The following is a 23,307-nucleotide window of genomic DNA, read 5'->3' as shown; positions in this document are numbered from 1 at the left end:
TGATGTGTAATTCCATTTTTCCTATTTCTATGACTCAAGAGTCGTTGTTTCCTTTTTCCCATCAGTCCCAACCGGAAGTACTTGCGCACGGGGGTATATTTAGTCCGTTGGGCTTCCTGGTCCGGTGATGTTTTCGTCTCCACTCTGAAAATGCCTCTTATTGTTTAGTTCCGCCTTGCTGTTGCTTCTAACGTGAGATTGCAATTGCTGGTTTTGACTTGGCGGTGAAAAGTGACGATTTAGCCCTTGCGCTAAAAAGAAAGGAAAGGTGAGTTTGTGCTGCCTCAACAGCCTCCCCGCGGTTTGTGCTTGCATTCTCCCCCCGTTCCACCTAGGAGATATTAATTTATTTTCTCTTCTCTCGTTTTGAATGCTTTCTATCAAGCTATCTTATAGACTGTTTTGGCAGTCTATCCTACTCTTGTCTGTTCTGATGCGGGGCTTGGGCAAAGGGTCTTTCCCAGCCTTGCTACTGGAGAGCCTGGGAATCGATCCTGGCACCTGACCTATTTATGGCTCCTCAAGGTGGAACAGCTTTTGTGGGGTTTGGAAGAGCATCGTAAATATGCTTAATAATGTCTGTATGGTGATAGGGAGAAGCAGTCTGTGGGTGGGTCCTAAACACTCCAGGGGCTGGTATGTATGCGTTTCAGCCTGTGTGTGATCTTCCAACAGTTGAGCTCCTGATGTTTCACAGGTATCATTGTTTGGTCTCCTTCAGCCAGCACCACCACCACCCATTTGGGGAAAGAGTCGTAGCTCAGTAGTAGAGCATCTGCTTTGCATGCAGGAACTCCCAGGTTCAATCCTGGACATCTCCAGGTAGGGCTGGGGGAGAGCCCTGCCTAAAACACTGGAAAGCCACTGCCAGTCAGCTCCGGCAATGCTGAGCTAGATGGACAAGTGGTCTCAGGCAGTCTCCTGTGTTCCCATGTTTCCACTGTGTTTTTAGTAGCCATTTTGAAGTGCAGCGCTTTTCTGGCTGGCTACCTGATTACTTAGCCTGCCCCTCTTGCCTCATAATACAAGGCAGAAGAGTGATCAGCAAAGATAAGGTGGTGATTCATGCCTCATCGCAAGAGGGAGCGGTCTCAACTGCCTTGAATAAGTTATTCCTGAAAGTTATTCCTGCTATAGGCCCTTTGCAAATACCATTTTGGGATGAGTTGTTCAAGCAAATGGTGACTGTATAGCTCTAGTCATTCTTGGATGACACAGATTATCTCAATTGGTTTGGTTTGGTTTCTGATCCAGTGTGGTACTGAAATTGTCTTGCAGTGCAATCCTACTCTACTCAGATGTAAGACCTACTGAATTCAATGGAACTTACTTCCAGGTACATGGAGTTAGGACTGTAGCCTTAACCATGCTGTTGGATGACCTGTCCTAGGAGAACAACAAGAGAAGTACAACCCTGCTAATTCTCTTGGGTCTCTCAGTGGCTTTGGATGCTGTCAACCCGGGTATCCTCCTACTGGCTATCTGGCATGGGAGTTTACAGGCAGTGTGTTCCATTGATTCTGTTTTTATCTGGCAGACCACATCCAGAAATGGTACTGGGTGACTGCTGCTCTGCTCCTTGGCACTTTTGCTATGGAGTTTTGCAGTGCTCTGTTCTGTCTCCCATGGTGTTTTAACTGCTACATCAGGGAAGGGGAAAATCTGTGGCCTTCCAGATGCTCTTGGGCTCTAACTCACATCAGCTAGTAAAGCCGATGGGCAGGAATTATGGGAGTTATAGTCCAATGACATCTGGATGACCACAGGTTCCCCAGTCCTGATCTGCATGAAACTGTTGAGTGGGGTCATGTGGAGATTTGGGATGCTCACTGTATTTCTTCTTATCAAATTTGGGAGAGGTGGTGGATGTATTGAACAGCTGCTTGAACAATGACTGAAGCTCGATCCAGATAAGATGAAGGTTTTGTTGCTATCTAAGTAAGAAAGTGTTCATCCTGTTGTGTAGAGAGTTGCACTCTTTAAAAAGGAGCAAGTTCACAGCTTGAGGGTGCTGCTAGAGCTGGTGACTATTGATGTCTGAGTGCAAGAGAAGAGTGACCAGGATGGTGAAGGGTCTGGAAACCTAGTCCTATGAGGAATGGTTGGGAAAAAATGGAGATGCTTAGCCTAGAAAAGAGAAGATGTGGGAGTGACATAGCTGCGTGAGAGTGGGACATATTATGTCTAGAGGCATTAAATGCCAGAGGCATTTAGGCTGGCTGGCTGGCTATCTATTGGAAGTGTTGGAGATCTCTGCACTGAGCAGGGGACAGGACTAGATGATATCCAGGATCCCTTCCAGTTCTATGATTCTCTATGATTAGAGAAACCAGAAGATGAAAAGCACAAATAACATGGGGAGGAGGGGGAAGATGAAATCTCAAGGACTTTCAAAAATAATGATTTTACTGCTCCCAAAACTTTTTGAAGCATATAATTTTCTTTTTCAGGAGTTCTTTAAAAATGCACTGTTGTGTTGGGTCAATCACAGTCTTTATGTTTGTGCACCTGTCAGATATCATTTACTTTTTCCCTCAAAAAGTGTTTTTCACCAGGTGAGGCTGGCGAGCCATCAGGGATGCTGTAGATTCCCGCTTTGAGCAGGTGATTGGATTAAATGATTTCCAAAATCCATTCCAACTCTAAAATTCTATGACTCTACATTTAGCACAGAGCTCATCTGTGGTCCAGTGGAGGGAGTATCAGACTTGGGTTAGAGAAAACCCTCTACAAATCTCTGCCAGCAAACCAATTTGGATCACCTTGTGGCAACCTCTTTCTCCCTCCCAGCCAAACCTACCTCACAGAGTTGTTGAGCAGCTATAATAGAGGGAGAGGAGAGGGAGAAACCGAGCCTGAGTTTCCCGAGAGAAAACTAGAATATCAATGTAATAAAAAAATTCTTCTGAAAAACAGAATCTGTCTCTTGTGTTACAAATTCTGCTCTGGAGATAGGGTACCCCAGCTGTAGGGAACCTTTTCCCTTCCAGAGGTTGCTGAACTACAACTCCCATCCCACCATCTCTGGCCATTGGGGCATGCTTGCTGGGGCTGCTGGCAGTTGTAGTTCAGCAACGACTGGGGGGGGGGTTCCCCACACCTGAGGTCCACCATAAGGTTTTGATGCCAGCACGTCATGGGAAGCAGTAATTGAGAACATGCTGATGAACACACACAGAGGGCCTCTTCCACGCTGCCAGGTTTTTCTGGACCTCTTGCAACTCTTCATTAACCTTTTTGAGATGGGCCAACCCAAACTATATCCAGTATTCTCAGTGTGACCACACCACAGAGTTATGTACAGTCATTACAGGGCCCCTCCATGCATCTTTGTTATTGGGCATTCATGATGACTTGTGCTTCTGATAGGATCCGGGGTGGTTATACATCATCCCGCGTTCCATACTGTTTGCACTTGTCCAGGGTGGATATACAGCTTTGTTTCCAATTAATGCATGCCCTGTAGTTTCCTGCTAAAATCCTGTAGCTTTTCATACCTCAAGTGTTCTGGGTTTGTTTTTTGTCTGGCTTTTGTTGCGCTGTAATGCAAGAGCGCCCCTCCAGACAGCAATAATGCAGTAACCCTAGAAAAGCATTGCAAAGCAACTAATAAGAACATCAGAAGAGCCTGCTGGATCAGGGCAGTGGCCCATCTAGTCCAGCATCCTGTTCTCACAGTGGCCAACCAGGTGCCTGGGGGAAGCCCACAAGCAGGACCCGAGTGCAAGAACACTCTCCCCTCCTGAGGCTTCCGGCAACTGGTTTTCAGAAGCATGCTGCCTCTGACTAGGGTGGCACAGCACAGCCATCATGGCTAGTAGCCATTGATAGCCCTGTCCTCCATGAATTTATCTAATCTTCTTTTAAAGCCATCCAAGCTGGTGGCCATTACTGCGTCTTGTGGGAGCAAATTCCATGCAAGAACACTCTCCCCTCCTGAGGCTTCCGGCAACTGGTTTTCAGAAGCATGCTGCCTCTGACTAGGGTGGCACAGCACAGCCATCATGGCTAGTAGCCATTGATAGCCCTGTCCTTCATGAATTTGTCTAATCTTCTTTTAAAGCCATCCAAGCTGGTGGCCATTACTGCATCTTGTGGGAGCAAATTCCATAGTTTAACTATGCGCTGAGTAAAGAAGTACTTCCTTTTGTCTGTCCTGAATCTTCCAACATTCAGGTTCTTTGCATGTCCACGAGTTCTAGTATTATGAGAGAGGGAGAAGAACTTTTCTCTATCCACTTTCTCAATGCCATGCATAATTTTATACACTTCTATCATGTCTCCTCTGACCCGCCTTTTCTCTAAACTAAAAAGCCCCAAATGCTGCAACCTTTCCTCGTAAGGGAGTCGCTCCATCCCCTTGATCATTCTGGTTGCCCTCTTCTGAACCTTTTCCAACTCTATAATATCCTTTTTGAGATGAGGCGACCAGAACTGTACACAGTATTCCAAATGCGGCCGCACCATAGATTTATACAACGGCATTAAAATGGACGTTGTGTGGACAGTCCAGTATCAGTCCACCACTAATGCACTATGATTGTGTCAATGATATGTTGCAAAATACAAGCCCCCCTCCAAAAAAAAACACCAGTCTGGAAGGCCCCACAATCTTGCCCAGTGGTGTGCTTTGCTCTCTTCCACCTGCCCCTGCTCTTTTAAATCTTTTATTTGAGGTGTTCCATTGTTTGCTTAGCATGCTGCCCAAGGAAAGAGTTTTGATGACCCCAAAGCCGCCTTTGCATCTTTGGGATCTTTCAGTTGGTTCTAACAACTGCATTATCCCACTGTTACTTTTGGATCGTATGCACTCGGAGCTGGGAAATCTTTGGCGTTCTAGGTGTTGCTGGACTAGAACTCCCATCATCCCTGATCCTTGGCCATGCTGAGGCTGAGGGGAATTGGAGTCCAGCAACATTTGGAAGGCTGAAGGTCCCCCAGCCCTGATATAAACTTACAGCAAACTCAATTATCCGAGTGCCAGCCCTTACATAGCCAAAGTGACATTATTCACACACAAGAGGAAGAGATCTGCTGGGTCAGGGACACCCCAAGATTTGCAGAAGTGCAAGTAAACTTTCGGACCCTCCTCTCCCCCAAAAACCACAGCCCAGTGAGATCTAAGCAAGCTCAGAAGCCACAGAATGCTGAGTGTTGAGATGAAAAACACGGGAAAATGGAGAAGAAGGGGGAGGAGAATGGAGCACCCTGGAAGAGGGCCCAGATGGCTAGTTGGAATTCTGAACAAGAGCAGTGCACGCTGCAACATCTTGTTGCAGGTCCCACTTCTGCTTTTTAAATTAAAAAAAATGGAAAAATTGGCCAGCTGCAATGTTCGTTCCTTTTTAAAAAGTGAAGGCAGCAACTCATGATTGTTGTTGTTGTTATGTGCCTTCAAGTCGATTATGACTTATGGCGACCCTATGAATCAGTGACCTCCAAGAGCATGTGTCGTGAACTGCCCTGTTCAGATCTTGTTCATGATGAGGGAAGCTAAATGATTTGAGGGTCATAAGATTTTTGTTTGCTTCTGTGTGCTTATGATGTTCTCCTTTCTTCTTTAAAAAGTCTTCGGCACTAAGGAGCGGATGTTCCTTACTGATAACTGCCTGGACAGCATTGCATTCTCCTCTGCCAACACTGGGAGAGATGGCATCTGAGGAATCCAAACCCCTTTTGGGCACCGAGGCGGAGGCAGAACTGCCTGCTGAGAGACCCTCTCCACTGGAGACTTATCTGAGGTGTGTGTATGTGCTTACCTGCTTCTGAAAGAGGTTGGTGGGAAGGGAATTTTCTGCACATTTAAAGAGGTCGAGGGCTGGTTACATCGCCCCAGATGTCAGTGGGCGATTAATTTATTTATTGCATTTCGATCCCATTTTTCCACACACACACACATTTTATTCTCACAACGACCCTGTAAGGTAGATTAAACTAAAGAGCTAGAGACTGGCCCGAGGTCAGCTGATGAGTTCATGGCTGGGAGGGGATTTGAACTTGGATCTCTCCCAGGCCTAGTCTGGCCCTCTGACTGCTTCCCAGCACCGCCTCTTGGAGCACGATTTTCTCTCCTGACTTGATCTTTGTAAAGGAGCGTTTGCAGTGGCTGTGGCAATGTCCTCAGGACTGTATTTTTTGGAATGTGTGTCTCACTTTTCCTCCAAGGCGCTCAAGATGGCAGGCCTGGTCCTTCGCTTCCCCCAGCCATTTTATCCTCACAACAGCCCTGTGAGGTCCTACTCCTGGCGCTGTCAATCCTACACCATACTGGCTTGGAGCTGATAGCTGAGAGACTCTTACTTTCTGAATGAAAAGTGGTAGTGTGCTTCATTCTTGCAGCCCCCAAGGTTTCATTTTAATACCTGTGTGAGTCTCTGCTTGGAAAACGGCACAAAACCCTGGTTCTCACTCAGGGAAGCAACATAAAGGCTCCTATTTTCTGCCAATTACGTCAGAAAGAATTGAATCATCTGATGCAAAAGACACAGGATTACTCTCACCGAATGAAGGCTGATTTGAAGCAAGGCTAGGCCAGTGTGTCATTCAGGGGCACAATAGGCACCCTCCTTTTAGGGGAAGGGAATTCTGGCATATTGGAAGCAAATGATCCAGTTGGATACAGAGTCATGGCAGGATTACGTGCCCCCAGCAGAAGATGATTGGAAGGCAGCCCAGAGCTGTAAATCATTCAGAGGCATGATGGGCACCCTCCCTTTGCTGTATTGGGAGTGACTGATCAAAATGCATTTTTTTTAAAAGTGAAAATAAATTAAGGATGGGAATCCTCATGTCCCGGGGACCAAATATGGCCCTCCAGGCCTTTCTGTCTGGCCCTTAGAACTCTTCCCAGGCCACACATGCTTTGCACCCTCCTTGAATGTTTTTGCCTGGCTGGAACCACGTCTTTGAACTCTGATCCTGCTTCTTGCTTGTCTGGATAGAGGACAGAGAAGAATGTGTGTGGGAAACTAGGCTACAGCACCAAGGCAGAATTTATATTTGCTGTTTTCCCCACTTTTGTCCCTGGCCTTGCCTGCCACTGGCATGCATCCCTCAGAAGAGTGCCCCAAAGGGAATCTGGCCTTGGGCTGAAAAAGGTTCCCAGCTCCTGTTATAAAAAGATCTTTTAGATATGTTGCTTTTGCTCGTGGCTGTTGGTGAGCTACACGTTTTAAAATCGGCCTTTGGCTCCAGCAGTCTGATCTCTGAGCACATCATCTGGAGGAAGTAGATAGGTGCCCTTAAGTCCTTTTGGGATTGTTGGGAATTTGGGGCGGTCATCTCTCTCCAGATTGCCCCCTATGCTTTTTGAAAAAACATTGAACGTCCTTTGTTTCTGGAAAACTGCCTGAATGCAGTTGTTCTAGTAAAGCGCTGCTGGCTTTGAAGATAAGATTTTGCCCAATGTGGGCTAAGGAACAAAGAGGACAAGGTCATCACATTAGTTATCTAAAAATCCGGTGGCCAACCCCTCCGCCGTCACGCTGTATCAGCTGTTTGTCACGAGTGTCGGATGAGGGACGTCCCTGCTTGCCAGATTCCGAGTCGTTGGCTTAACAGAATCTTCCTGAGAGGTTTTCCAAATAGGACTGAGAAGCTTGGAACAAGAGGGTTTTCCTTCTCAGTGTGTCATTCCCGCTAGTTCTCACGTTCAGGCATGAGTGCCAGTCCTCGTGGGGTCAAAACAGCACACTCTGCAGACAAGATGTCAGCAGGCTTGGCGAGTGGTGGGGAACCTTGGGGAGTGGGGGCAACCAAACCCTGACGGTGGGAAAACTCCTCCAAAACAACCCAACAATGACTGAGCATACTCGATGGGCCTGGAATGCTGGGTGACTGTTGAAGGAAGAGGTATGGAGTGTTCTAGAAAAGGGCAAGGCATGGCTGGCTGGAACACTGAACAGGAGCACTCTATGCTGCAACATTTTGTTGCAGGTCTCGCTTTTATTTTCCTAGTGTTTTCATTGGATTTTCTGCTCAGTTGCCTTCAGCTGAGAGCTTTGTGTGAAGCTAGGACATTTTTGCCCAAATGTTCATCAGTTTACACATACTTAGATGCCCACCTCCATTCGGCAACCATCCCCCAGTCCTGGTCTCCCTGCCACCCTGTAAATCCTTCTCTAGGGTGTGTTTCCTTATACAAACCTGCAACGAAGCAAGGTTATAAAAACTGACAAATCACCGGGCCCGGATGGCATCCACCCGAGAGTTCTCAAAGAACTCAAAGGTGAAATTGCTGATCTGCTAACTAAAATATGTAACTTGTCCCTTGGGTCCTCCTCCGTGCCTGAGGACTGGAAAGTGGCAAATGTAATGCCAATCTTCAAAAAGGGATCAAGAGATCCCGGAAATTACAGGCCAGTTAGCTTAACTTCTGTCCCTGGAAAACTGGTAGAAAGTATAATTAAAGCTAGATTAACTAAGCACATAGAAGAACAAGCCTTGCTGAAGCAGAGCCAGCATGGCTTCTGCAAGGGAAAGTCCTGTCTCAGTAACCTATTAGAATTCTTTGAGAGTGTCAACAAGCATATAGATAGAGGTGATCCAGTGGACATAGTGTACTTAGACTTTCAAAAAGCGTTTGACAAGGTACCTCACCAAAGGCTTCTGAGGAAGCTTAGCAGTCATGGAATAAGAGGAGAGGTCCTCTTGTGGATAAGGAATTGGTTAGGAAGCAGAAAGCAGAGAGTAGGAATAAACGGACAGTTCTCCCAATGGAGGGCTGTAGAAAGTGGAGTCCCTCAAGGATCGGTATTGGGACCTGTACTTTTCAACTTGTTCATTAATGACCTAGAATTAGGAGTGAGCAGTGAAGTGGCCAAGTTTGCTGACGACACTAAATTGTTCAGGGTTGTTAAAACAAAAAGGGATTGCGAAGAGCTCCAAAAAGACCTCTCCAAACTGAGTGAATGGGCGGAAAAATGGCAAATGCAATTCAATATAAACAAGTGTAAAATTATGCATATTGGAGCAAAAAATCTGAATTTCACATATACGCTCATGGGGTCTGAACTGGCGGTGACCGACCAGGAGAGAGACCTCGGGGTTGTAGTGGACATTGTAGTGGAATTGTAGTGGAATTTCGACCCAGTGTGCGGCAGCTGTGAAAAAGGCAAATTCCATGCTAGCGATAATTAGGAAAGGTATTGAAAATAAAACAGCCGATATCATAATGCCGTTGTATAAATCTATGGTGCGGCCGCATTTGGAATACTGTGTACAGTTCTGGTCGCCTCATCTCAAAAAGGATATTATAGAGTTGGAAAAGGTTCAGAAGAGGGCAACCAGAATGATCAAGGGGATGGAGCGACTCCCTTACGAGGAAAGGTTGCAGCATTTGGGGCTTTTTAGTTTAGAGAAAAGGCGGGTCAGAGGAGACATGATAGAAGTGTATAAAATTATGCATGGCATTGAGAAAGTGGATAGAGAAAAGTTCTTCTCCCTCTCTCATAATACTAGAACTCGTGGACATGCAAAGAACCTGAATGTTGGAAGATTCAGGACAGACAAAAGGAAGTACTTCTTTACTCAGCGCATAGTTAAACTATGGAATTTGCTCCCACAAGATGCAGTAATGGCCACCAGCTTGGATGGCTTTAAAAGAAGATTAGACAAATTCATGGAGGACAGGGCTATCAATGGCTACTAGCCATGATGGCTGTGCTGTGCCACCCTAGTCAGAGGCAGCATGCTTCTGAAAACCAGTTGCCGGAAGCCTCAGGAGGGGAGAGTGTTCTTGCACTCGGGTCCTGCTTGCGGGCTTTCCCCAGGCACCTGGTTGGCCACTGTGAGAACAGGATGCTGGACTAGATGGGCCACTGGCCTGATCCAGCAGGCTCTTCTTATGTTCTTATGTTCTTAAGGTCTTGCTGTAAGAGTCAAATAAAGGACTTTGTTTACATTCATTAATTATTGAACCAACTTTACAAATGGGAACTGTTAGGAGACAATAACCCCAAAAGATAACCTGCTATCTGTCCTTTGAGCTTTGTTGTTATTTGCTGTTCCCTAACCTCATCTCACCGTCACAGCCTCGGCTTCACAAGCAGGTGGGAGCCACACAGCATTCCCCTTTCTATTGTCTTAGGGGAGGAGTGGGAAACGCGCCCCCTCAAGCCTTTGTATCCGGCCCTCGGAACTATCGCCAGGCCACGCCCCTCACTGGCCCAGCTTTGCCCCCCCAAGTGTTTTTGTCTGGCCAGAATGTGTCCCTGGACTGTGCCAATGCCTCTCGGCCCTCCAGATAGCACGGGGAATTGTCCCCTGTCTGAAACCCTGGAGAGCTGCTGCCAGTCATTGTAGACAGTACTGAGCTGGATGGAGCAACGGTCTGACTTAGTAACAAGGCGGCTTCCTCCATTCCTAAATATTTGGGTGCTTGGGTGCTAAGCTGAGTGGCACCAGCGATGGTGCCAGCTTTGATGGCTTTAAAAGATGACAAATCCCTGGAGGATATGGAGGACAGCAATGGCTACTGAGCCTGATGGCTGTTCTGCTGCCAGTGTTGGAGGCAGAATGCCTTTAAATGGCAGTTGCTGGGAATCTCAAGTGAGGGAGAGAGCTGTTTTGCTCAGATCCTGCTTTTGGGGCTTCCCCTTGGCCGCTGTGAGGACGGGATGCTGGCCTGAACGGGCCTTTGCCCTGATCCAGCTAAAGCTCCTGTTATACTCGCAAACAGCTTCTTTCAAGTGGGAGGATTGCTGAGAGGAGACCTTGCACGAATCCATCTACTCTTGGGTTGGCAAGATCCGAAGTAAAAGCGTGCGGCGCGGTCAGGTCCCTGCCTAGCTGCCGAGAGGGGCAGTTCTCTCCCCCCCCCCCCCGGATCTCAACCTCTCTTCTCTTGCAGCAATGTCCAGAATCAGAATCTCTTCTTGGCTACATTTGCCGCTGTGCTGGGGCCACTCAGCTTCGGGTTTGTCCTTGGCTATAGTTCCCCAGCCATCCCGAGCCTCAAGGAAAGCAGCAACCCAGATTTAAGATTGGAAGGCAGTCAAGCCTCTTGGTTTGGGGTAAGTCTTCTGCCAAGCAAAGGGACGCGACGGGTCAATTGGGTGGTACGAGTGGAAAGATAAATGCTTGTTGTGTTTGACAGGTCCCCGCCCCCAAGGAGTCCACAGCCTAAATCAGAAGCTGTCCAGTTGTGAAAGTCCAAAACTGGTTTTGCTCCCTTGTTCTTTTTTCTTTTCTTTTGCAGTCTGTCGTAACGCTGGGCGCCGCAGCTGGTGGCATTCTGGGCGGCTACATCGTGGATAAACTGGGCCGGAAGCTCAGCCTGATGCTCTGTGCTGTCCCGTACGTGTTTGGCTTCACGGTCATCATTTTGGCTCAGAACGTCTGGATGCTTTACGTAGGCCGGCTGCTGAACGGCTTGGCTAGCGGGGTCACGTCCTTGGTGGTCCCGGTAAGAGATGTCCTGCGTTCTTTCTGGCTGCAGGGCTACCAAAGGGCAACTATCTGCTGCATGGAGGAAGCTGCTTTCTACCGAGTGAGAGACTGTTGCAGCGGTGGCTGGTCGCTCCATGTCAGTAGGGCAGTGGAATCCGCTCCGGGTTTTAGCTCGAACTTCCAAGGAGCTGCCCGAGAGGAACCTGAGACAGCTCCTTGAAAGTTCTTACTAAAACACGGAGTGGATTCCACTGACGTGGAGAAACGAGCTGCTGCTGGACTATCGGCCCATCTAGCTCCTGTACCGTCTGTTCCAGGGACAGGGAACCTCGCAGCCAGGGGCCAAATGTAGCCCTCCAGACCTCTCTGTCTGTCCGTCCTTCAGGACTTTCCCCAGGCCACGCCCCTCTCCCCACCCTGTGCTGTGCTCTCCTCAAGTGCTTTGGTCTGCCTGGTATATGTCCTGGGCGTCTGAATAGAGAGATGTGGGTGCATGAAGAAACCTCTGATGTTTGCACAGGAAGAATGTAGCTCATGCCCTTTCTGCACTTTACATTTAAAGCAGTATCCTGCTACTCTAAACAGCTGTGCCTTCCCCAAAGGATCCTGCCCTTTGTTCAGGGTGCTGACGGGAGTGACCTCATCCCCTGACGGAGCTACAACTCCCAGAGTGGCAAGGGCCCAGAATGTGAGTGCGATCTGGCTGTGACATCTGTCACCCCTTTGATTGCCTGGGTTGATTCGGCTTATTTGGGCGGGTAGGCAGGCGAAACCCGTTGTTTATTCTGTGCTTTTTTTTGCAGCAATGCTGTTGCAGGAATGGCTTGGAAAAGTTACTTTTTTGAACTACAACTCCCATCAGCCCCAGCCAGCATGGCCACTGGATTGGGCTGATGGGAGTTGTAGTTCAAAAAAAGTAACTTTTCCAAGCTCTGGTTTTGACTGTGCTTAGAAGTAACATTCCTTCCTGCATTGGCGTTGCAAATGCTCAGCGTTAATAAGGGGATTTTATTGCTTGATTCTGATTTCTGTCACCTGCAGCTACGTACGTTTGCTATTCTCAAGGGCTCCGTTTGTCCTGACTCTGTCACAAAAATGGGATGCATTATTGGCCTCTCTGTTTTGTTGCTGTCCTTGTCTTGGGGGTGTGTGGGAAAGTGTAAAATTCTGCTAAGCAAAATGCAAACAAATAAGATCGACCCTTTCCTTTGTGCGACTGAACAGAACTCTCTTCTTGCTTGCACGCCCTATAGGTTTATATTTCCGAAATAACCCATTCTAAAGTTCGAGGGACGCTCGGCTCATGCGTTCAGCTGATGGTGGTGACGGGCATCTTGGGGGCGTACATAGCAGGTACACCCCGATGGCGCTGCTGTGTGCTTGGGATTGCACACTTCCTCTTGCACACGTTGTGGAATACATATATTTGTGGACGGCATTGTCACGCTGAGTGTCTTGCTGCTGCGGCGGGAGGGAGACGGAATGGAGTGTCTTGAAAGAGAAGGCACGGCTGGCTGGCTGGCTTTGCCGTTGAGTGTTCTTGCCTGGCTGAAGCGTGCCCTTCAGCTCGGAGAGTCCCTCTCTCTTATCTGGAGAGGGGCTTGTTCAGTGTGTGTAGAAACTAGCTTACAGGACAAAGAATGAAAGAACGCCAGAATAGTTGTAAGTTCAAGCGAGACAGAATGCCTTTCCTGGATATTTTTTCTTAATATAATGTTTTTTGCTATTTAGTTTAATTTTTAATTTATTGATGTGTTGCCTGGTTGATGTATTTTTATATTTGTGGTTACTTTTTCTGTAAGCTGCCTTGAGGACCTTTTGGCCGAAAGGCGGGGGATAAATAAACATCAAGATAACCACACAACACACAAGAACTCTGTTGGATCAGCCCAGTGGCCCATCTAGTCCAGCATCCTGGTCTCGCAGTGGCCAACCGGCTGCCCTGATGGGAAGCCCACAAGCGGAACCCGAGTGCAAAAGAACCCTCCCCTCCTGCGGCTCCCAGCAACTGGTGTTCAGAAACACGTTGCCTTTGACTGTGGAGGCAGAGCGTAGCCTTCGTGGCTAGCAGGCATTGATCGCCTTCTGTCTCCCATGTTGTCTAATCCTCTTTGAAAGCCATCCAAGTTGGTGGCCATCAGTGCCTCTTGTGGGAGCAAATTTCATAGTTTTACTAGGCGCTATGTGAAGAAGTCCTTTCTTTCGTCTGTCCTGAATCTTCCAGCGTTCAGCTTCATTGGATGTCCCTGAGTTCTAGTGTTAGGAGAGAGGGAAGAAAGCTTTTCTCTATCCACTTCCTCCATGCTGTGTGTAATTTTATACGCTCCTATCATGTCATAGCACAGTGGGGAGGAGAGCCTGGCCGGGAGTCCATAGTGAGTTCAAATCCCTGCTTGTGTCTCCTGGGTGTCAAGGGCCAGCTAAAGATCACCCCACAGGGAGTGGCTCGGGGTGACGTGCCCTGCCACCTGTGCAGCCGTGGCCATGCTGCATAGTCTCAAAGAGTCCAGCTGTCCCCCAGCTGGTAGTTGCAGACAAGGAAGGGGCTGGTTTGTGCAGCTGTGGCAAGCTGAGCAGGCCCTAGCCACCTGGGGAGGACTAGCCTCAGAGGGAGGCAACGGTAAACCCCTTCTGAATACCGCTTACCATGAAGTCCCTGTTCATAGGGTAGCCATAAGTCGGGATCGACTTCAAGACAGTCCATTTTTCATCATGTCACCTCTTACCTTTTCTCTAAGCTAAACTAAAAAAAGCCCCCGATCCTGCACTCTTTCCTCCAAGTGGAGTTGCTCCATCACCTTGACCATTTTGGTCGCCTTTTTCTGAACCTCTCCCAGCTCTGCAATACCTTTTTGGAGGTAAGGCTGACCAGAACTGGAGAGAGTATTCCAAATGCAGTTGCGCCATAGATTTGTACAATAATAAAGGTAATGTTCGTATTCATTGCTTCACCCAGTTTGGCTTCATTGTCCCTAAGAAGGGTACTTCTTTCTGGGTTTCCTCCTTTCCTCCCTCAGGGACGGGGCTGGAGTGGCGCTGGCTGGCGGTGCTGTGCTCTCTCCCACCGTGCTTGATGCTCGGTGTCATGGCTTTCATGCCCGAAACGCCTCGTTTCCTGCTGAGTCGGAATCGGCGGCCAGAGGCCATCGCGGCTTTGCAGTTCCTGCGGGGGCCCCTGGTGGACCACGAGTGGGAATGCAGGGAGGTTGAAGTGAACGCCAGAGTACAGGTGAATTGAATCCGCCAACGGCTTGTTCTCGGATTGCAGGGGGAAATGGCAGGAGAGTGAGCCTGTGACCTCCCCACGTCAGATCAGCAATGTCCAAGTGAGGGTGGAAGCCTGCCTGTCACAGTCTGCTCCTCCTGGTATAATTTGGCAGATGCCAGGGCCAGGATCTCTTCTTGGTCATCCCAGAGTGCAGGACACGGAATAATGGGCTCAAGTTACAGGAAGCCAGATTTCAACTGAACATCAGGAAAAACTTAGAGTGGTACAACAGTGGAACCAATGACCTAGGAAGGGGGTGAGCTCTCCGACACTGGAAGCCTTCAAGAGGCAGCTGGACAGGCACCTGTCGGGTATGCTCTAAGTTGGATTCCTGCATTGAGTAGGGGGTTGGACTCCATGGTCTTATAGGCCCCTTCCAACTCAACGATTCTATGCTAACTGCCCCCCGACTCTCTTTTCCTCTCCAGACGAACTGCGTCGTAGATGCCTCTGCTTTGCAGGGAGAGACGTGGCTAGATCAGCTGCTTGTGGAGCTCATCCCGGCAGGAAGCAGGATTGAGCCCCTCCCCTCCCATCCATCAACTGACGCTCAGGGAGTTCAATCCTGTTTCTGCAGGGCCCGGGTGCGCAATTGTATTCCATGCAGGGAACTCTCGCGCACGGGAACCAAACAGGAATAAATTCCCCGTGCATCAGTCGATGAGCAGGGAGTTCAGTCCTGCTTCCTGCAGGGATCTGCTGCACAAGCAGCTGACCCACCCATGTCTCTACCTGTCCCACAGCTGGCACAACATACGACTTTCTTATGCATATGGAGAGTAACTCAGTGTCTGAGCTGCGTGGGTGCCAGTGTGTGTATTTACCTAAGAAGCAGGCTTTTACCCTGCATTTAGATCATTGAGACTTAAAACGTAGTAAAATAAGAAAAAGCTACTTTATTTATAGAAATACAGAGTAGATAGGAAAAGCATACCTAGTTCTAACTAACTAAGTTGGAGGCGCAATGCCCAGATATGGGTATTGCCCTCATGGCTCAGGAGAGGGAGCAAAGACAAAGATGTCTCCACTCTCCTCGGACAGTCGAAGAAGAAGACAAAGGAAGGAGGGGCAGGCCAGCTTCCCTGAGCATATCAGTTTACAACAGAAGGAAGTCAGGTAGAGAAGAGCACAGGTCAAGGTAGGCAAGGCTAGCCAGCTGGAGGACTAACTCTATCTTCCTTCTGGAATGCACACAAAAGAACCCAAACAGGAGTTGCTCTTGCCCCACTTCCAACAGACATCAGGTGTAAGGCAAGTGTACCATGGTTTGGGGAAATTGGCCTCGCGGGACATACGGGAAGGCCCGGTGGGCCAAATTTGGCCTGCAAGGCAGAGGTTTCCCAGCCCTGTAAAAAGACTTTTGGACCTGCATCTACTTGCAAAGAATCAGAGAGGGACACTCGCCTTTTTATGACGGTGTTTCTTTCGATTGCTCCCAACATCCTTCCCTGTATTTCTGATGTCGAGGGCGTGAGCGCCGCTGTTCATTTAGCCAATGACACCTTCACCACCCTGTGCACAAGGGGCTTGGGAGAACCCAGAGATTTGCAGAAGTGTGTGTACGCACACACACTCGTAAGGGGTAATGGAATTGCTACCAGCTCAGCAATGACAGAACATGCGCAGTGGCCACAGACCATTGGCAGGGTGGGGAGACACGAGAACAGGGAATGGAATGGAGCAGAATGGTTGGAATCCTGATTAGGAAGCATTCCGTACTGCAACCTTTTGTTGCAGTTCCACCTATCTCTTTGTTGTTCGCGTGTCGCTGAAATGACCGTCGTTAAAATGCTAGCTGCCTTTTCCCCCTTGCAGGAGGACCTGAGCATCGCCGAGTTCAAGAACCCCGCCATCTACAAGCCGTTCCTCATTGGCATCACCATGATGTTCTTTCAGCAAGTATCGGGGATCAATGCCGTCGTGTTCTATGTGGAAACCATCTTTGAAGAAGCCAAGTTCAAGGTGGGTCCTCTCGAAGCATCTGAAGCACCCTTATCCATTCAGGTGTGTGAGAGATGCACAACTCAGTGAGTGAATATGACTCATCTGGCAAAACCCAGCAAGGCGCTTGCTTGAACAATGATGCTTTAGTGTTGAAAGAGACTGTTTTTAGAAGACTGTTTTTGTTGTGATGGCTGTGTCTAAACATGTGTCAAAGCAACTTACAATTCATGAAATACACATAGCAGAACAAACATGAAAACCAAAGGGGATGGATCCAGTTAAGTTCTTCTCAGAGTAGACCCATTGAAATGAATGGATCTAAGCTAGTCATGCCCAGTATTTGAGTTAGAGTAGCACTGGATACAGCCCAATATATACAGAACAACATTAGAACTAAATACCCCCCAAACAACTTGGATTATTTTTCCTTTATGGCTCAAAATGCACCATGGACATTATTTTTCATTTTTCAAAAAACTGTTCTATTTTAATTTATGCCTTTAATGCCTTTGTGTTTTCAGAACAGCGGTGCCGCTTCCATCATCGTGGGGTCCATCCAAGTCTTTTTCACAGCGGTGGCTGCTCTTATCATTGATAGAACGGGACGAAAAATCCTTCTGGTCGTATCAGGTATGGCCGAAAAGTTGTCCTTCCCTGTGTGAAGTGTGAAATTCAGTGACAAGGTGATCTAATGTGGAACGCCAAGAACAGTTGAATATACACTTCTGCTGGATTTCCAGAGAAGCAAACTTTACATGTTTGGAATAACTCGAAGGCTTGGATAAGGGCTGTAGCTCAGTGGTAGAGCATCTGCCTCGCGTTCAGAAGGTTCCAGGTTCAGTTCCTGGTATCCCCAGGTAGGGCAGAAGCCCAGGAGGCTGCCAGTCAGTGCAGGCAGTACAGAGCTATATGACCCAACAATCTGTACAAGACAGCTTTCTATGTCTAAAGGGAAGAGCCATCACTTGGCTGTAGAATCCCCCTCTCAAAAAATCCCCCAGATGAATCATAGTCCCCAGATTCCTAGCTTTCAGTTGTTAAAAAGTAAGTTTCTAGTGTTTGTAGAACCTGTGATACAAGCCAAAATGTGCAGGCACTAATCCAGAGCTTGGAAAAGTTACTTTTTTGAACTACAACTCCCATCAGCCCAATCCAGTGGTCATGCTGGCTGGGGCTGATGGGAGTTGTAGTTCAAAAAAGTAACTATTCCAAGCTCTGCGTAATCTCATTTGTTTAGTGAGAAACTTGGACTGCATTCACACTGTACATGGTTCCGCTATTATTCCACTTCGAACAGTAATGGCTTCCCTCAAAGAATCCTGGGAACTGCAGTTTGATAAAGGTCCTGAGAGTTGCTAGGAGAGTCCCTGTTCCCCTCACAGAGCTCCAATTCCCAGAGTTCCCTGGGAAAGAGGGCTTGATTGTTAAACCATTCTGGGAACTGTAGCTGTGGGGGGGGAATAGGGCATCTCCTAGCTCTCAGCACCCTTCACAAACTACACTTCCCAGGATTCTTTGAGGGGAAGCCATGAATGTTCAAAGTGGAATAATAGGGGAATAAATATATGGTGTGACTGTGGCCTTGCTTGCTCCCACATTTTCAGATATCTTTGTCCATCTGGAGCGTTTACTTTGCCTCTGCCCTAGAAAATTCCTATGAGCAGGATATTTTATTTTACGAATCGCTTCCCATGAGGCTTCCTGAAGTGATTTGCAATATAATAACATATATAAAAGACGCATATGAAACAGTTAAAACAATTGCATATATAAATTTAAACCATATATATAAATGTCATGTGCCTTCAAGTTGATTATGACTTACGGCGACCCTATGAATCAGCAACCTCCAACAGCATCTGTTATAAACCACCCTGTTCAGATTTTGTAAGTTCGTGTAACATATATAAACATATGTAAGTTTATAAATAAATATAAAAACAGTTTAAAACAATAGCACATACATAAAATCCATTCCGATCCAAAACAAGATACCGAGTGGGATAAAGATTTTAGAAGGGTTGTTGGAAGAGGAACGTCTTTAGCAGGTGCTGGAAAGACAATAAAGCGCCTCTCTGATGCGCAGCAGGAGGGAGCAGGTGCCACCACGCTTAAGGCCCGATTCTGACATCGTGAGGAAGGGACCTCCTGATAGGATGGTATCTCCAGGATGCCCTCTCCCTGCAGAATGCAGCAACGGGTGGATATGTAGGGAATGAGGCAATCGTTTAGGTATCCTGGTCCCAACATGCGTAGAGCTTTGTACACCAATACCAAGCACCTTGAACCTAGCCCAGTAACTAACTGGCAGCCAGATAAAAGATATTAAGAATACATTGATCCAGTTACTGAGCTGTTACTTGAGCTGTGAGTGTGTGTGAGAGAGACTCCTGTAGGCAAGATGCAACACATTGGCAGGATTGGATGTTGCACAGATGAAACTCCTAAATTGGGGAGAGTTTCTCAAGCTCCCTAAACAATATAAATAGACATGTATGTGTGTGTCTCTCTCTTGCGTCTTTCCCAGGGCTCATTATGGCTGCCAGCACCGCCGTCTTCGGGATCTATTTCAAAATAGCGCACGTGATCCCCAGCAACTCTTCCCAGGTCGACTCGCCCAACTCCCCCCTGAGTGCTCTGCTGGCAGCCAAAGAACAGGACCTCGCGTGGCTGGCGGTGTTCAGCTTGAGTCTCTTCGTCATGGGTTAGTGAGGACTTCTGCTGGGATTGCTGAACCTACGAAAGAACTGGTCTGTATAGATCCAGCAGTCTAGAGAATTCTGGGCTTTCTGATGTCTTGAGCAGTTTCTGTGACTTCTGATCCATATTGGTAAGAAGGTCCGATACGTTTTGGACCAAGTGAGTACTTTCTGCACCGTGCCAGAATTCCTTCTCTGCTGCGGCAGGTGCTAGAGACACCAGAAGTGCACACATCAAAAGAGCTCTGCTGCAAATGGGGGCCCTCTCGTTCAGCATTTATTTATTTGATTTATATCCCGCCCTTCTTCCCAGCAGGAGCCCAGGGCGGCAAACAAAAGCACTTAAAACATCATAAAAGCAGACTTTAAAATACATTAAACCAAAATACCTTTATAATAATAATAATAATAAAATTTAATTTATGTGTCGCCTATCTGGCCAGTGGCCGCTCTAGGCGACGTTCATACAATAAATTACAACAAAATAGAATACAAAAATACAGTGTAACAGTATAAATTATGCTAACAAACAATATATGGTAGGCAGTATTTAAATCATAAGGACATTAAACCTCCCCAGAAGTCCCAAAAGCCTGTTGGAAAAGCCAGGTCTTTAAGGCCTTGCGGAACACATTCAGGGAAGAGACGTGCCGAAGATCTTGTGGGAGGGAGCTCCAGAGGGTGGGGGCCGCCACCGAGAAGGCCCTCTCTCTAGTTCCCACCAATCTAGCTGCTTTAAAAACAGACTTTAAAAAAAGCTTTCAAAACATCTTTGTTTTACAAAAAGTTAACATTTTTTTCAAAAAAGAAGGTTTACAAACACATTAAAAAGCAATCCCAACACAGACGCAGACTGGGACAAGGTCTCCACTTAAAAGGCTTGTTGAAAGAGGAAGGTCTTCAATAGGGGCCAAAAAGATAACAGAGATGGCGCCTGTCTAATATTTAAGCATCCTGGTCTCACAGCGGCCAACCAGATGCCCACGGGAATCCCTCAAGCAGGACCTGAGTGTGAGAGTGCTCCTGCCACTTGCAGTTCCCAACAACTGGGAATTTGGAGGTAGAACATGAGAAGAGCCCGGCTGCTGGATCAGGCCCAAGGGGGCCCATGTAGTCCAGCATCCTGTTCTCACAGTGGCCAACCAGATGCCCCAATGGGAAGCCCCCAAGCAGCCAGGCCCGTGAATCCTCCTTTAGCGGAGTCCAGCTTCTTTGAGGTTGGATGAATAACCTGTTCGTTGGAGACCAGTGGTTGGTGTAGCATAGGTCGTGGGTGGGGAACCCTTTTCAGCCTCCGGGGTGTATTTCCTTCTGGGCAACGTTCCGGGGACCATGTGCCAGTGGTGGGTGGGGTCTAGAGGCAAAAGTGGTCAGAGCAATGAATGTAACCTTTACAGGAAGCTGGTTTACGCACCCACGCAGAGCCTTCTCTATCTTCTACCCAGGCAAGCTAGTGGCAATATCAGAGTTCAGGGATGCATTCCAGCCAGGCGAAAAGCATTCAAGGATGGTCTGGCTGGAGGAGGGGGTGTGGCCTTGGGAAAGCCTCTAGGGCCAAATGGAGGGGCCTGGGGCGGGGAGCTGCCTTTTCAGCCCTTGCGGTTGAGGCTTTCTACCCCCGACATAGTGTCAGCTCCAGATGGGGATTTTTTGAGCGGGGGCTTTTGAAGATGCTGTTGAGGGCCCCCTTCCTTGAGTAGCGCAGCCTCCCCTTGAATCACTTTAGCTGCTGGCTCTTTGCTTGCTCCGATCCGCGTCGCTGCTTAGAACGAGAGTGCGCACGAGGCCGGCGGTCATGAAACAGCTCCTGCCGCCAGGTGAATATTGATGGAGAGAGGAGGCTGATGGATCTGGTTTTTCAACTGAGCTGATGGAGTGGCTCTGCTTCCCTTCTTGCCCTCAGCTGCAGCCTGATGGAATGGCTGTTGCTGGATGGCCCTTGAGAAAGAGGCAAAGCCTCAACCACTTGCATCTTTCTGGTTGCCGAGTAAGACTGTCTGTTGGTTGCCAACCTCCTTCGGTTCGGGACAAGTGTTACCAAGTGTCCTCCAGTGACTTCACTGTCTCCCTCTGCAACCTGCAGGCTTTGCCTTGGGCTGGGGCCCGATCCCGTGGCTGGTGATGTCTGAAATATTCCCTCTCCGAGCTCGAGGAGTAGCCAGTGGCGCGTGTGTCTTAACAAACTGGCTCATGGCCTTTCTCATCACCAAGGAGTTTCACGACCTCATGGTAAGCCAGCAGCACATCGGCGTGGTTTAGAACAGGGGCAGGGGACCATTTTTGGCCCCAAGGGCCTCATTCCCTTCTGTGCAGCCTGCTGAGGGCCACTTGCCAGTGGTGAGCATGGCCAGAGGCAAAAGTGAGTGGAGCAACTAATGTACGTTTTTTTGTACAGTAGGCTAGTTTCTACACACACTCGATGCACTTCTGTCTATCCATCCAGGCAAACGAAAGGCCTGATCAGCGTTCAAGGACATATTCTAGCCAGGCAAAAACATTCAAGGAAGGTGTGGCTTATGGGGTGCTGTAGGATTATTCTGCCTCGTTCTCTGGGTCTACGCCCCCCCCCTTTATTATAACGCAGTTCTCCAGTAGGTAAAGCAGCTTAGGTTGTAGTCAACAAAATTAGACCCGTTGGAATGAATGGACATGATTTAGCACTCTAGTGGGCCTACTGTGAGTAGGACCAGCATTTCATACAACCCTATCAGTCTCAGGGCTCAGTCACCAATGCAGCTAATTCTCACTGAGGGTATCGACTTCTGTTTTGGTCTCTACCACTGACGTGTTGGCTTTTTATGTGCAGGGATGCTTTTGGATGGGGGAGTGTTCCCTTGCACGCTGCTCCCCATCTACCATCTCAAGGGCACAGACGGATCGCCTCGATGAGATCCAAGGGGCCAAGACCACAGGGTGGTGTTTCTGTTTTTTTTAATTCGACACCTCTCTTTTCTGTCTCAGGTCTTGCTAACTCCTCACGGTACTTTCTGGCTGTTTTGTGCCACCTGTCTCCTCAATGTGGTGTTCACTCTACGCTGCGTTCCCGAAACGAGAGGGAAGAGCCTGGAGGAGATAGAGGCTTATTTCCGAAGGTCACATTAGCCATTTGCAATCTTAATTGGGGAAACTTCTCCTCCCCTTAATCATGGACTTAATGAAGGTGGTGGTGGGCGAAACTCCTTCCTCCTCCCGTTTTCACAAGAGATTTGCACAAATGTAAGTTCTTCATGTGCTTCAGCTGGGCCCAGATCAGCTTCTGTTTAATGAATGGGATCACAAAGGCGCGGGCAAGCCAGAAGACAGACTTGTTCTCCGTGGGACAGTGGCCCAACCCTTTTCAGTATTAACAAAACTGCATAACAATATTGCAGAACAGCAAGCGGGGTGAAGTTTTTGGAAATTTAGACATTTCCCAGTTTAAGAATAAGCTTTGTTGGTTTGTATTTAAAAACATGATTTTTCTCTGTTCCTCAGCCCTATCGTATGTGGCTTTTACTTGGTTGACCATTGCTTTAAAATGTTAAGAGTTCCAACCCTCTGCCCTGATATAGGGGCCGCCATCTAATGCCAGGTGTTTAGCTACCCTCAGAAACATTTCAGGCTCTTTCCCAGGAATTTTCAGCTTTTGTTATTTTTAACCAAAGCAAGTCTCTAGTCCTTAAGAAATAAAAAGGCAAAATGTGCTGACAGGATTCTGCCCAGTCACTCGCTACAAAGGCAAGTTGCTTCCACCTTCTCGTGTTCTTGCCAATGAGTGCAAAGACATGGAACAAAATAATTAAGCACTTTAAATGTTTTATTTAACTTTTTTTTAAAAAAAATGGTTGAATTCTTTTTATTAACAGAACTAACTAATGCTGTATTAGGCTGCCTTGTGTTGATTCTCACATACACCTTGCTCGTTCCCCGCCGTGTCTCTGGCAAAAGGATTGCTCTGTTACAGTATAAATGTGCAAATGCTCACATGGTGTTGGTCTTTCCCTCCTCATTCTTCCTCCTCCCTGCTAA

The 23,307-nt window shown here is 47.8% G+C and overlaps 1 protein-coding gene across 7 annotated transcripts; it reads left to right on the top strand.

The window, feature by feature from the left end:
- Positions 1-119: 119 nt before the first annotated feature.
- On the top strand, positions 120-22,772 carry SLC2A8 (solute carrier family 2 member 8). 7 transcript variants are annotated; one of them, XM_061604065.1, is made up of 13 exons: positions 120-268; positions 2,556-2,604; positions 5,569-5,741; positions 10,850-11,012; positions 11,198-11,404; positions 11,951-12,076; positions 12,642-12,741; positions 14,406-14,617; positions 16,472-16,618; positions 17,122-17,230; positions 19,128-19,304; positions 21,383-21,528; positions 22,261-22,772. In XM_061604065.1, the coding sequence occupies exons 3-13, from the start codon at positions 5,650-5,652 to the stop codon at positions 22,399-22,401; spliced, it is 1,620 nt and encodes a 539-aa protein (XP_061460049.1). In that variant the 5' UTR covers positions 120-268; positions 2,556-2,604; positions 5,569-5,649; the 3' UTR covers positions 22,402-22,772. The 7 variants fall into 7 exon arrangements, with proteins under 7 accessions (XP_061460049.1, XP_061460050.1, XP_061460048.1 ...); XM_061604066.1 differs by having other exon boundaries at positions 2,543-2,604; XM_061604067.1 differs by lacking the exon at positions 120-268 and adding an exon at positions 1,319-1,336.
- Positions 22,773-23,307: the final 535 nt, after the last annotated feature.

Source organism: Rhineura floridana, chromosome 20 (genome assembly GCF_030035675.1).
Source record: "Rhineura floridana isolate rRhiFlo1 chromosome 20, rRhiFlo1.hap2, whole genome shotgun sequence".
NCBI classification, from domain to species: domain Eukaryota; kingdom Metazoa; phylum Chordata; class Lepidosauria; order Squamata; family Rhineuridae; genus Rhineura; species Rhineura floridana.
The sequence above is the reverse complement of the archived record's forward strand: the minus strand, read 5'-3'. Positions and strand labels throughout refer to the sequence as shown.